The 14,415-nt window shown below is 47.4% G+C and overlaps 1 protein-coding gene across 1 annotated transcript in view; it reads right to left on the bottom strand.

The window, feature by feature from the left end:
- Positions 1–227: 227 nt before the first annotated feature.
- Positions 228–14,415, bottom strand: part of LOC140393717 (polymeric immunoglobulin receptor-like) — an 83,089-nt gene continuing 68,901 nt past the window's right edge. The window contains exons 5-9 of the mRNA XM_072480036.1: positions 13,961–14,284; positions 12,195–12,252; positions 11,056–11,144; positions 2,969–3,021; positions 228–1,454 (exon numbers count right to left, since the gene is read on the bottom strand). Coding sequence (XP_072336137.1) covers positions 1,140–1,454; positions 2,969–3,021; positions 11,056–11,144; positions 12,195–12,252; positions 13,961–14,284 — 839 coding nt within the window. The 3' untranslated portion in view covers positions 228–1,139. The remainder of the gene's footprint in view (positions 1,455–2,968; positions 3,022–11,055; positions 11,145–12,194; positions 12,253–13,960; positions 14,285–14,415) is intronic.

The raw sequence follows: 14,415 nt of genomic DNA, 5'->3' as shown, positions 1-14,415 counted from the left end.
CTGAAAAGCAACCACAATATGCTCACCCCTCACTGTCTTTAAGTTCACTAAGCCATTCCAATAGATAGGCTTTTATCCCCCTCGAGCCCCCAATTTGTTATGGGCCAGGGTTTAGAGAATCCCAAAGTGTACCATGGAGTTCACCTGACCCACAACTTTTAATAGATTGTGCTATGGAGAGCACACGGCCCACTCTACAGGTGTGGTACAGCAGAAATGAAAAAGTATTTTTTGAAGCAAAACATTGTTTATTCTATGAACTCAAGTTAACCTTTTTGAAACATACAGTGAACATCTTAACAACCATCAATTCAAATACAACCCCCAAAGAATACAACACTAAGTAATCCTTAATAACTTCCCAAACAACATCCAGAAGGCAAAAGAAAAACCTTTTAACAGAAGCACATTAGGTTTACATTCACGACTGAGAACTTTTATAATTCTGAATTCACCAAATGATCAAGAGATAGTCTTTTGATGGCAGAGAGATCAACGGTGCACCTGCTCCGTCTGGCTTCAGCGCCAACACTGAAAACGAAACTAAAACACACCCTGCAGCAAACAACCTAAAATGAAAGTAAAAAGCTGACCGCCCAGCTCCACCCACTCTGACATCATGCAGTAGTAAACACCCATTTCTTACAGGTACTCTACCGATATTTATATACACACCCATTTATAAACACCCATTTCTGAAAGGTACTCTCACATGACACCTCAGTACAGATGTTCTTCTGTCGCTACCTTGGAGCTCGAATAGATGACTTCCTGACTGGGAGACAAAAGTTTGATGCTCAAGAAAGAGGACCCTTAGCAGTGTTATATGATGGTGGTCTGGTTCGGGTATTTGGGGAAATAGGCACTGAGTTGGGTGTCACAAGGCTTGATCTTCGCAACACTACTGTTTCTCATTTGTACAAACGACCTTGACACAGAAACTCAAGGTAGATTGATTACATTTGTTGATGATACCAAACTGGGAGGATCAGTGGAAAGGGAGGGAATAACTCTCAAGTTATAGAAAGCGTTGCACAGAATCAGGACTTGGGTGGCTCTTGGCAAAAGAAATGCAATGCAAGTGAACTACAAAGCAAGATGGAATAATAAGAAACACTTGCACCGCAAGAATGGTTTTCCTAATGAGTAACATTAGCATAAACTGCCATTTCAGAATCTTGAGGCGTATTGAGTGATGACGTTTTTCTGTTGTGTTCTGGGGGCTGGTTTTGGAAATTGATGCCACTGTAGGTGACTCTGTCCACGTTATTAGCCGAGTGCCTTTCCACCTCACCGCCCTGGGCTGGAGATTCCTTTTGAAACTGCACTGCTGCATATGCAATTCCATTTTTGTCATTTTCGATCTGGGCATTTCCTTTGCTCTGTGTTCCCGGGAAGCTACTTCCAGCGGCCGTTACCGTTGCATATACAATGCTCTCTTCTGTTACCAGTTGCTACAATATATTAAAAAACACACATGATCCAATTAATTTCTGAATAACTTGAGCAGTGATTTGTGCCGATATAGGGAGAAATCTATTTCTTGATTATTATGTCAGTTTATAAAGTATTGAGCCGGTGGGGTAGCAGTATTGTCACTGGACTAGCAATCCGAAGACCCAGGGTAATGACCTGGGGACCCGGGTTCGAATCCCACCACACCAGATGAAATTTGAATTCAATTAAAATCTGGAATTAAAAGTCTACCGATGAAACTAATGCTGTTGTAAAGACCCAGCTAGTTCACTATAATAATAATCTTTATTAGTGTCGCAAGTAGGCTTACATTAACACTTCAATGAGGTTCCTGTGAAAAGCCCCTAGTCGCCACATTTCGATGCCTGTTCGGATACACAGAGGGAGAATTCAGAATGTCCAAATTACCTAACAGCACGTCTTTCGGGACTTGTGGGAGGAAACCGGAGCACCCGGAGGAAACCCACCGGTAGAACATGCAAACTCCGCACAGACAGTGACCCAAACTGGGAATCGAACCTTGGACCCTGGAGCTTTGAAGCAACAGTGCTAACGACTGTGCTACTAATGTCCTTGAGGGAAGGATATCTATCATCCTTACCTGGTCCGGTCAACACGTGACTCAGATCCACAGCAAGGTGGTTGACTCTTAAAATACCCTCTGAAAAGGACTCAGTTCAGGGGTAATTCGGTGATGAATGATAAATGCTGGCCCAATTAGCAATGCCCGCATCCCATAAACAAATACATTTATGGTAAAGAAGCAAGCCATTGGACCAAAATGTCTATGCAGGTGTTATTCCCCTCACACGCCTCCTCGTCCTTCTTTATCTAATCTCACTAGTTTATCTTTCTATTCATTTTACCTCCTGTGTTTATCTATCTTCCCTGCGAAGAGAATGGATTTACCGCATTCACTTTGACTGCTCCCTGTGGTCGCGAGTTCCACTTTCTGACCACTGGTAAAGAATTCTCCGGCATTCCCTCTTTCTTTCCTAAAGACTGGTCACGCAAATCGACTCATTACATTTATGTGAAAGCTCAATACGTACATGAGGGAGAAAGGAGTAGAAGGAAATGGTGGTACAGTGGTTAGCACTGCTGCCTCACCGTGTCAGGGACCCTGATTCTGTTCCGGCCTTGGGTCACTGTCTGTGCTGAGTCTGCACGTTCTCCTCGTGTCTGCGTGGGTTTCCTCTGGGTGCTCCGGTTCCTCCCACCGTCCAAAGATGTGCAGGTTAGGTGGTTTGGCTGTGATCAATGTGTGGGGTTACGGGGATAGGGTGGTGGAGCGGGCCTAGGTAGAGTGCTCTTTTGGAAGGTCGGTGCAGACGCGATGGGCCGAATGGCCTCCTTCTGCACTGTAGGGACTCTATGGAATGCTACCAGGGTTAGATTAATCAGTTTGACCGAATGACCTGTTCTGGATTCTATGAAATCTATTACATCCAGTTCTGCAAATTGCCAAACATCATTCAGAGAATATTATTACCTGATTATCGCTCATTGTCTTGTCTTTTGGATGAAACTTAACGGCGTTTGAATCTGAAAAATTACAATGTTATTGTTGGAAGAGTGTAACAGGGATGTTTAAACATACTTAAAATCTCTAATCTGAATGTGTGTCGCAGTGAGCATGACCTTACATTGATCTGCCTTCATACGGGCTTGCATTGCACTCGTGTTTTCCCTATAGGCAGCGGACTTGTTCTCGTTTATGTTCATTATATTCAGAAGGAGTGGAGGTAATTCTTACCCTTACTGTCTGACAGAGCAGAAACTTGCCTGCTATCATTGATTTTGAGTTTCAGGTGCGAAGTTGAAAATTAAACCCTGTTTCCCCCACCCTCATCCAATGTGTGTTTAGGGTTTTGCAGCACAACGATCCTTCAATTCTGCACTGAAAGGGAACTCTTATTCCGTTGTGTTCTCAGTGGGAGGCCAAACAGGGGAAAATCAGCCCCCAATTTAAACTCAAATTGCATTCACCTTACCTTTGGAAGTGAACGGGCTGATTAGCGACAGACAGCATGGTTTTGTACGAGAGAGGTCATGTCTCACTAATTTAATTGAGTTTTTGAGGAGGTGATAAAAATGGTTGACGAGGGAAGGGCTGTGGATGTTGTCTACATGTACTTTAGTAAACCAGGTCCCTCATGGTCACACGGGGTCAGGAGTGAACTAACTAGATGGATTCAGAACTGGCTTGGCCATAGAAGACAGAGGGTAACAATGGAAGGGATCTTTTTCTGAATGGAGGTCTAATGGTGTTCTGCAGGGATCAGTGCTGGGACCTCTGTTGTTTGTAATATATGTAAGAAAACGTAGCAGGTCGGATTAGCAAGTTTGCAGTTGGTACTAAGATTGCAGAAGTTGCGGATAGTGATGAAGATTGTCAGAGAATACAACAGGATATAGATAGGCTGCAAAATTGGGCAGAGAAATGGCAGATGGAATTTAACCCGGACAAATGCGAGGTGATGCATTTTGGTAGATTTAATTCAGGTAGGAGCTATAAAATAAGTAGCAGATCCATCAGGAGCATAGAGACACAGATAGATCTGGACGTGCAGGTCCACAGATCCTTAAAAGTGGCAGCACAGGTGGAAATGGTGGTGAAGAAAGCATATGGCATGCTTGCCTTCATTGGTCAGGGCATCAAGTATAAAAGTTTGCAAATTATGTTACAGTTATATAGAACGTTGGTTAGACCACATTTGGAATACTGGGCAAAATTCTCCCCCAACGGCGGGATGCCCGCCGACTGGCGCCAAAGCCGGCGCAAATCAGACGGGCATCGCGCCGGCAAAAAGGTGCGGAAGTCTCCGCATCTTTGGCGGCCTAGCCCCAACATTGAGGGGCTAGGCCGACGCCGGAGGGATTTCCGCCCCGCCAGCTGGCGGAAATGGCGTTTGTTGCCCCGCCAGCTGGCGCGGAAATGCGGCGCATGCGCGGGAGCGTCAGCGGCCGCTGTCAGTTTCCCAGCGCATGCGCGGGAGCGTCAGCGGCCGCTGTCAGTTTCCCGCGCATGCGCAGTGGGGAGAGTCACTTCCGCCTCCGCCATGGTGGAGACCGTGGCAGAGGCGGAAGGGAAAGAGTGCCCCCACGGCACAGGCCCGCCCGCGGATCGGTGGGCCCCGATCGCGGGCCAGGCCACCGTGGGGGCACCCCCCGAGGTCAGATCGCCCCGCGCCCACCCCCCAGGACCCCGGAGCCCGCCCACGCTGCCTGGTCCCGCCGGTAAATACCAGGTTTGATTTACGTCGGCGGGACAGGCAATTTCTGGGCCGGACTTCGGCCCATACGGGCCGGAGAATCCAGCGGGGGGTCCCGCCAACCGGCGCGGCCGTATTCCCACCCCCGCCCAATCTCCGGGAGCGGAGACTTCGGCGGGGGCAGGGGCGGGATTCACGGCGGCCAACGGCCATTCTCCGACCCGGCGGGGGGGTCGGAGAATGACGCCCACTGTGTCCAATTCTGGTCACCACACTACCAGAAGGGCATGGAGGCTTTGGAGAGAGTACAGAAAAGGTTTACCAGATTGTTGCCTGGTATGGATGGTATTGGAGAAAGGATGAGGAGAAATTGAATAAACTGGGATTGTTCTCCCTAGAAAGATGGAGGATCAGGGGCGACCTGGTAGAAGTTTATAAAATTATGAGGGGTATAGATAAGGTGAACAGTTGGAGGCATTTTCCCAGGGCGGAAATGACAATTACAAGGGGGCACAAGTTCAAGGTGAGGGGGGATATGTTCAGTGGAGATGTGCGGGGGATGTTTTTTACACAGAGGGTGGTGGTGGTCTGGAATGCACTCCCAAGTGAGGTGGTTGAGGCAGATACGTCAGCAACCTTTAAGGCTTATTTAGATAGACACATGAACAGACGGGGTACAGAAGGATACAGGCGGTTGGTCCAGATAGGACACGTGATCGGTGCAGGCTTGGAGAGCCGAAGGGCCTGTTCCTCTGCTGTACTGTTTTTTTGTTCTTTGTACGCAGAGTTAAAAGTGGGCTCTGTCTGACGACCCAACTGCCTTTGTTGGCGACAAGGAGAAACAACCTTATGTAACAGCAAACAACATTTATTTACTCATCATTCTGTGGTGATATGCATCACTGTAAATACACAAGGGGTTAATGTAGGTACAAGGGGTTAATGTAGGTACACTGCAACGAGGTAAACACTAGAGGGAGCAATTGTATTGTATAGAGGGAGCAAATGTAATTGTCATTTCCACCCTGGGAAAATATCTCCAACTGTTCACCTTATCTATACCCCTCATAATTTTATAAACTTCTACCAGGTCGCTCCTGATCCTCCAAATGTCAGAGACATCATGACACACAGACATTCAACCAATAGGTCAGTAAGGTAGGACACGACCAATGGGCAGTCAAGACACACCCAGAGGTGACACTACAACAAGGGGGCAACCCGTATAAAAGAACGGGGCACACGTCCTCTTTCTCTTTCCATAGGCGACACTCAGAGAGACAGGGGCAGATCAGGAAGCATCACACCCACCGCATGGATTAGAGCAGACTGGTTAGTTAGGTTGAGTTACTATAGCAAGATTAGCAGGAGAGTCGAACTCAAGTAGGAGAATTGTTAACTGTTCAATAAATGTGTTAAACCTCTCTCCAAGTCGGAACCTTCCTTTGTCAGAGTATACATCAAGGAAGCAGCTTATGCTACATGAAGAAGCATAACACAACACATACAATGAAGCAAATAAAGTCCATTTACTCAGAAGGGTCTACCTGGACAGTGCACAACAGCAAACAGAATCTACTGTAAAAGGGTCCCTGCTAAATAGAGGAAACAGAATTGATGACCAGAACTAATTCAAATTCTGCTTTTAAAAACAGGGTCATTTCGTGGAAGATAGTTGTTATATTTGTCCGTACAATCAATCCTCGTCAGTTACAGCTGTGCCGTTTATAGGTGTAATGGATGCAGAAATCATCCAACATCTCTAGGGCCTGGAATAGTGGTTTCGCTTTGAGAAAGAAGCCTCTGGAATTGCATTAACAATTGGAAGCTCATGCAAATCGTTGGTCCATGAACAGTACTTGTCTTAGGGAACCACATCCCCTTGAGACAATTCCTTCTGGGGCAATTGAAAACAAATGCGTTTGCTTACTCTTCAATGTTCTGTATTTCTCTCTGCTTCAAATCATGATCCCAATTTTTCCTCACAGAATCTGATGATTTTTACCATTCCTGGTGACAAAGCATTCCACACTTCAACAAACCCCTGATCAAGGAAACTTCTCCTCACATTTCTCCCAGTCATAATTTTAAATTGATGACCCTCCCCTCACAGATTTCCTGGCCAGAAGAAATCATGTTCCCTTAGTCACTTGACCAAAGCCATTCATAGAACTGAAAATCTCAAATTACTGAAGGAAAAAGGACAAAAATATAGGGCGGGATTCTCCGATCCTGGAGCTAAGTGTTCACGCCGTCGAAAACGGCAGAGCGTTTTACGACGGCATCATCTGGCCCCTAGGATCAGCGATCCTGCGCTGCACAGGGGGCCAGCATGGCACTCGAGAGCCTCACACTGCTCCAGTGGCCGATACGGGTGTCAGCACGGGCGGCGCTAGTTCGCGCATGCGCGCCAGGGCCGGTGCAAGTTCGCGGATCCACGGCATGGCCGGCGCGAGTTAGCGCATGTGCGTGGGTTGCCGTCTCTGCGCCGGTCCCGACGCAACATGGGGGAGACCTACAGGGGCCCAGCGCAGAGTAACATAGGCCCCCACCGGGATAAGCCCGCCCGCCGATCGGTAGTCCCCGATCACAGGCCAGGCCACCGTGGATTTCCCCCCCCGGAGTTGGATCGCCCCCCCCCCCGCACCCTCCCAAAAGCATGAACACCGAGGTCCTGCCGGGCTTGACTACACGAGAACGATGAAGGCGGGACTCGGCCGGCACTTGGCCCATCGCGCGGGGAGAATCGCCGGGGGTGGGGGCCGCGTTGAGTGGCCCCCGACTGGCGCCGCGTCGACTGCACCGGCGCCAGTGGCGCCGATTCTCCGGTCGGGGTCGGAGAATCCTGCCTATGGTGTAATAAAGAAAAAGGAAAACATTTCTTTATTAATGTATAGTTTGTATGTATAAGGATGGTCATAAAGGTGTGTGACTACTGCAATAATATTAGAAACATAAAAGGACGGCACGGTGGCGCAGTGGTTAGCACTGCTGCCTCACGGTGCTGAGGACCCGGGTTCAATCCCGACTCTGGGTCACTGTCCGTGTGGAGTTTGCACATTCTCACCCCCACAACCCAAAGATGTGCAGGGTAGATGGATTGGTCACGCTTAATTGCCCCTTAATTTGAAAAATAGAATTGGATACGCTAAATTTATATTAAAAAAAATATTAGGAACATAATTAATAAAGCAATACCGTTAAACACCTATTTCCCAACGAAAGAGTTAAGGGATGGTTTCTACCAGAATCTTGCTGAATCTGGGCGCTTATAGAAGTGAAGCATTGTGAAACATGGTCACATTGACTAACCTTCCTGTTATTGCAGCATCTGTGATGAGATGCAGCACTGTTTACACAACCTCCTCCTCTCAAACCTACGCACGGAATTAATTGCCACAGAGTAAAAGCAAGATTAACGATGGGTGAAAAATGAGAAAATAACAGGTTTATCAGATTTTCTAACCGTCTTGTTGTGCTGTCCCTGCTTTAATTAACATCCCAGCCTACACCGTGTCCTCTTTGGTGCTCAGCTTTTGAAATTACACGTCTGGACTGAGCTTCAGATGTCAAAGCCAAACATCTGGATTCCTGCTGTACATAACTTTGGTTTCAAACTTGAACTGTTTCAATCAGGAGCTGTTTTTGGTGTCACAGGGAAAATACTTTGGTCCACACAATTATTTTTGTATGAGTGCTTAAAGTGCTCTCAGCAAGTTCATGTGTGTATGAATATAAGGCAATAATTAACTCATTAACTCATTCCATTCACGCTCCCTAAGCATATTGAGGATAGCCATGATGTGGAGATGCCGGCGTTGGACTGGGGTGGGCACAGTAAGAAGTCTTACAACGCCAGGTTAAAGTCCAACAGGTTTGTTTGGAATCACTAGCTTTCGGAGCGCAGCTCCTTCCTCAGGTGAGTGACTCAGGAGAGCGACGAAGGAGCTACACTCCAAACGTTCGTTATTCCAAACAAACCTGTTGGACTTTAACCTGGTGTTGTCAGACTTCTTATTGAGGATAGAAATTTTGTGAACATGCCAAAGGCTCGTCTCCACTGCGACCACTGCCATCTAGAAGGACAAAAGCAGCAGATAACTGGGAACCCCACCACCTGGAGGTTCCCCACCAAGTCACTCGCCACCCTGACTTGGAAACATATCGGCCGTTCCTTCACTGTCACTGGATCAAAATCCTGGAACTCCCTCCCTAACAGCACCATGGGTGTACCTACACCTCAAGGACTGCAATGGTTCAAGAAGGCAGCTCACCACCACCTTGTCAAGGCCAACTAGGGATTTTCAATAAATGCTGGCCTAACCAGTGTTGCCCTCATCCCATAAATGAATAAAAGAAAACTTCTTTATGCTCTTCATCTCTTATTAGTTCTTGGATAAACAGTTTCTTAACCACTGACTGAGGAGGGTTCAGCAACAGAAATAGGCATGCCCGCTTCTGGATGCTCCTTTAACCAATTGCGTCACAAACAATTCCTCTGTCTTTCTGCAGGACAGGATGATGCATAACAAAAGAGAGTGGGCCAAGAACTTCATCTCCTCAGTACTTTTCCGGAGCAGGTGGCAGAGCTGGCAGGGGAAGGGTGGCACTGGACCTGTGCTGAAGGCCACAATGACCTCCCACAACAACTGAGTTCAGAAGCATCCAGTCTCCATCTGCAATATGCGGGAATTGCCAATGAGCGATCTTTAATGTACGAGCCTGCTTCGTCAAGCACTAATTCACTCTTTTCTCTAGTCCAGGTACCAGCAAGAAATAGGGGAGGACATCATCCAGGAGACGATGCAGCCCCAGCACCTAGCTCACCTCTGAGGAGAAAGCCTTTCCTCAGAGGGGTAGAGGGTGCACTGCCATGGCATTAACCTGCACCCTCCATCAGCACAGATACACACACCTTGGTGGGTCTTAGTTCCAGAGCAGGCTCAGGTTCGCAATCTGGTGATCTCCTCACAGATATAGGTCCACAGCTGGTGGAGGAGGTGCTCCGAGGACTGCTGGAGACCAGGCCCCTACTGAGTCCAATTCAGATGATGAACCTCTGGATTCGACATAGCAATTATGGGCTGGATTCCCCATTTGGGAGGTTATGGGCTGGATTCTCTGATTTACAGGCGATGTCTGGAGGATCCAAGGCGTTTTACGTCAAAAAAATGTCCGCGCCCCAGCACCGATCCTCCGGCTGGTGAGGGGCTAGCAGCCGTGTCACGTAATACGCCCAGTCTCCATGACAAAAACGGCTGGAGAACTGTCAGGTCCATGGCCGTGCATGTGCACGGCAATATCCTTCAGCGGTCGCGCCTAACAACGTGGCCCCGGCCGTACACGGACCCGATCTGTCAGATAATGCCTCCCTGGACACCCCCACGCCACCCCCACCAGTTCCCCCCCAAGCCTTGCCGAAGCCCCCCAGGCCAGCAACATGGCTCCCCCCCTGTGACGAGCGCGTTTAGCTGGGTTTCTGCCGGTGTTCATAACGCCGAGAAACACCACGCTTTCTACCAGGACTCTGTTTCAATTGGGGGCCTCAGCGGGGAACGTCCTGCTAGGGCCACACTTAGTCCTGTTTCCTGCACTGGGGAACTCTGCTCGTCGGAACTCCTCAGTGCGGGAAGAGATCAGGACACCATTCAAAAATGGGGTCCCGATCTCTCGACCCACCGACGCGACTCCCGAACCCCCTAAGCCCCATCTCAGCTATAAGGCGGTGCTCAGGCCCCCTGTACCCCACCTCACACACGCAGGGTACCCCCAGGCCTGATCCCCTCTGCGGGAAAAATGCCAGCCTGCCACCTTGGTACAGCGAGCCTGGCACTTCCCACCTTGGCGTGTGCCAGTCTTGAACAGAGTAGCACTGCCAGAGTGCTGGGCTGGCAGTGCCAAGGTGCCTACATGGCACCAGCAGTGCCTGGGTGCCACACTGCCCAAAGGGCAAGCATCTGGGGGCCTCCGATGCCCTGGCAGATCCCCACAAGTGCCGTTCTGTCTGATCCCCATTTGTGGGGATCAGCACTGAACGGCTCTCACCCAAGCTCTTCAAGGCGAAGGGGTTAGATCCCAACTCCTCGTGTAAATCAATGAAGTGCATATTAGAGTGAGATGAGCTACGCACTCAAATATGCAGATTTGCAAAATCGTGATCCCGCCCAGTATGGGTGGGATTCAGATCACAATGTCTCGCGAGATCTCACGAAGCATGGCGAGCCGGAAAGGTCCGGAAGAGCGACCTCCCGCCATCGACTGTCCGCGCCGTCTTTCCGGTGCAATGCGGCTGGTAGATCATGCCCATATTCTGCAGCAAATTACTGACATGCAATGAAATGATAAAAGAGAAATAGAAACTCACCCTTGTTGTTTTCCTTCAGGTACAAAAGTAGAAAAACAGCAAACACGATGAGCATGACGCCCAGCACACCGAGCACAATGTAAACCGCACTGTGATACAGAGAATAGGAAAGGGTCAGTGTGGGTGCACAATTGATCCTTGGTCATTTGTTACAATAGAGTAAGTTTTATACTTGTGGAGCATCTTTCAAGATTTCAGGACGCCTCACAACACTTTACACAATGAAGGAATTTGAAAGTGCAGTTATTGCTGTAATGCAGGGAATTTGCACACAGCATGGTCACACAAACAGGAATGTGAGAGGGACCAGATCATCTGTTTATTTTAACGAGGAATAAATTTTGGCTAAGCCTCTGGAGAAAACTCCCTGTGTTTCTTCACATATTATCACAAGGTTTGTTGCATCCACCTGAGGGGGCAAATAGGGTTTAACATCACACCCAAAAGGTGGCACCTCTGGCAGCACAGCACTCCCTCAGTACCGCCCGGGAGTGTCCGCCGATATAATAGCCAGAATTCTCCGGCTGTTCGCTGGCGGACGGATTCTCTGGACAGATTCTCTTTCCACTGATGAACATCTACAGAGTGAGTCAGGGCGCATTTACAGTATCACACCTCTAGCACGTGGTAAGAGCTAGTCTGGTTCAGTCAGACAGAGTAACCACACTTAGGTTAGCAGAGAGTCGAACTCATAGAAAACTGTGCTAACTGTGCTACTGGTTCAATAAATCAGATTGAACTAACTTCAAGGTCTGGAGTATCTTTTGGTTAAAACTGCATCCAGTTGCAGCCTGTGTTATCCCAGAGTACATAACTCGACGCCCCCCCACAAGGACGGCCACTGCAGCCGCGACGATGAGCTCCCGCCGGCGGGAACTCGGCCGGTCGACCGTGGAGAATCGCCGCGGGGGCCTCTTTCAATGGTCCATTCTGATGCCCCATTCTCCGCCCCGGAGGCTCGGAGAATCCCGGCCAGGCTCTTCCTCACGCATGAAATTTTAACTGTAATTGAGTGGGAAAGGGCAACGAGGGAGAATCAGAGTGACATTGGGAATGAAACCTGTGGACAAAATTCCAGCTGTTGTATCGTTCCTATGAAAACAGTGCTACTCAGAACACCAGCAACAACAACATTGTACCTTGCCATAAATGTGGATGGGGGATGTGTTGGAGAACTTTCACAAGAATATCCAGTTCCTGTTGAAACAAGGGAACAACATTCAGATTCACCTCATTTTCACTTGTCACAAACTAAGAGATCATCATTGTGAAATGGAAGCTACAATAAGAGCCTGGATGACATAATAATTTGGATGATTTAATTTCAGTGTAATTCCCCATCTTATAGCAGGTAGAGTTCATGCTGACACCTGGCTGAGCTAATTTGTATGATAACTCCTGTTTCTTCTCCATACCTTGGTGTTGATGCAGCAGAGTTATGACAGGAGCAGTTAGAGGGTGGACTTATTACGGGCCAGGGTTGAGAGAACCCCAAAGTCAAGGCGTTCACCTGACCCACAACCTTTAATCGATTTTGATTATGGGGAGCACAAGGGCCCACTCTACAGGTGTGATGCAACAGAGATCTGAAGTACTTTTAAAACAAAACAATGTTTATTCTATGAATCCAGTTAACATTTTATAAACACACAGTAAACATCTTAGCAACTATCAACTCAAATACTTCCCCCAAAGAATACAGTACTCTATAAGTAACCCTTAATCTTTCCTAGCAACATACATAAGACAAATACCCTCTTTAACAAAGACAGCAGGTTTAAATTCTCTACTGAGAGCAGTTATCACTTTTAAATTAGTAAGTGATCTGAAGACATTCTTTTCATGCAGAGCGAGATCAAAATTACACATTGTTTGGCTGGATGCAGCTCCAACTCTGAAAATGAAACTAAACACGCACTGTAGCTGCCAGCTCAAAAACGAAAGAAAAAGCAGAAAGACAGCCCAGCACCACCCACACTGACATTACTGCAGCTATTTGACAAACACCCATTTCTTAAAGGTACATCCACTATAGTTATTTGATAAACACCCATTTCTTAAAGGTACTCTGACATGACAGACTACAATCCAGATATATCCTTTGGAATGGTAAGGTACCCCTTGGATAATGTTCTGAGACACCTTTGTGAGAGGTTAGGCATCCTTTGGAATTGTTAAAATTGAAAATGATGATACACTTTTTACGTACAAATGCATTGGAACTGTCAAGATGTCAAAGAACTGTCCAACTGTCAAGCACGGGTTGGCGTAGTCAGTCATGGGTAGGGCATAGGTAGTGCTTGGGCGGTGAGGGCTGGTGGGATATTTTTGTGTTTAAAATTGAACTAATTTTGCCTCACCTCCATTTTAAATGGATGACCCCTTATTTTAAAACAGTGAGCCCTAGTTCTAGATTCTCCCACAAGAGGAACATCCTTTCCACATCCATCCTGTCAATGCCCCTCAGGATCTTAAATGTTTCAATCAAGTCATCTCTTAGTCTTCTAAACTCCAGTGAACACAAGCCTATCCTGCCCAATCTGTCTTCATGAAACAACCTTCCCTGTCCAGGGATTAACCTAGTAAACCTTCCTTGAACCGTTTCCAATGCATTTGCCACTCTTCCTTAAATGAGGAGAACAATAATATACACAATATCCAATCAGATTCTGTTTAATTCTATGGGACAACTGGAGTTTCTACAATGTTTCCACTTGTTTTGGGGAATATTTCTGACCATTTTATATGAAAAATGCAAATCAATGACCTTGTTTAGAACGGCTGATAAACCAAATGAAGTGAATTTGGTCAACTCCTCGAATTCAGAATGACCGCCGAAACTTAACCTGCGACCAATTTGGATCAACATTAATTAAAAGATTCAATTGTTTACAGTAACACTTACCATTGCTGCTGATTTTCGCCACATAACTGCAGTTCTGCTCTGAAAGGTTGATTACCGAAACATTCACCATTTCACTGGATTGTTCCCCCTGATTATTTGAGGCTGTGCAGTAATATTGATGCTGTTGCTGTTTGAAGGATTGACAACGGAGATCCAGTTCCTTGGTGTCGGAGATCTTTGATTCTTCAGACGGGGCCTCTTCAGTCCATGTGTACTGAATGGGGAGGGATCCCCGGACAGACTCACAGGAGACGGTCACTGAGCCCCCAGAACATGAGACTGTTGGCAGTGATAAAAATCTGAGCACAGGAACAGAGACGGATTCTGTGGGAAAGAAACAAACATTCAGATGCTGTCGGAACGTCCAAATTTCAAATGAATTTCACCAGTAATGTATCTCACACAGGGTCTGTGTTTTGGAATCTGACCAGCACATCCACCTCTCTGTATCACTC

The sequence above is a fragment of the Scyliorhinus torazame genome, chromosome 17 (genome assembly GCF_047496885.1).
Source record: "Scyliorhinus torazame isolate Kashiwa2021f chromosome 17, sScyTor2.1, whole genome shotgun sequence".
Classification (NCBI taxonomy): Eukaryota; Metazoa; Chordata; class Chondrichthyes; order Carcharhiniformes; family Scyliorhinidae; genus Scyliorhinus; species Scyliorhinus torazame.
The sequence above is the reverse complement of the archived record's forward strand: the minus strand, read 5'-3'. Positions and strand labels throughout refer to the sequence as shown.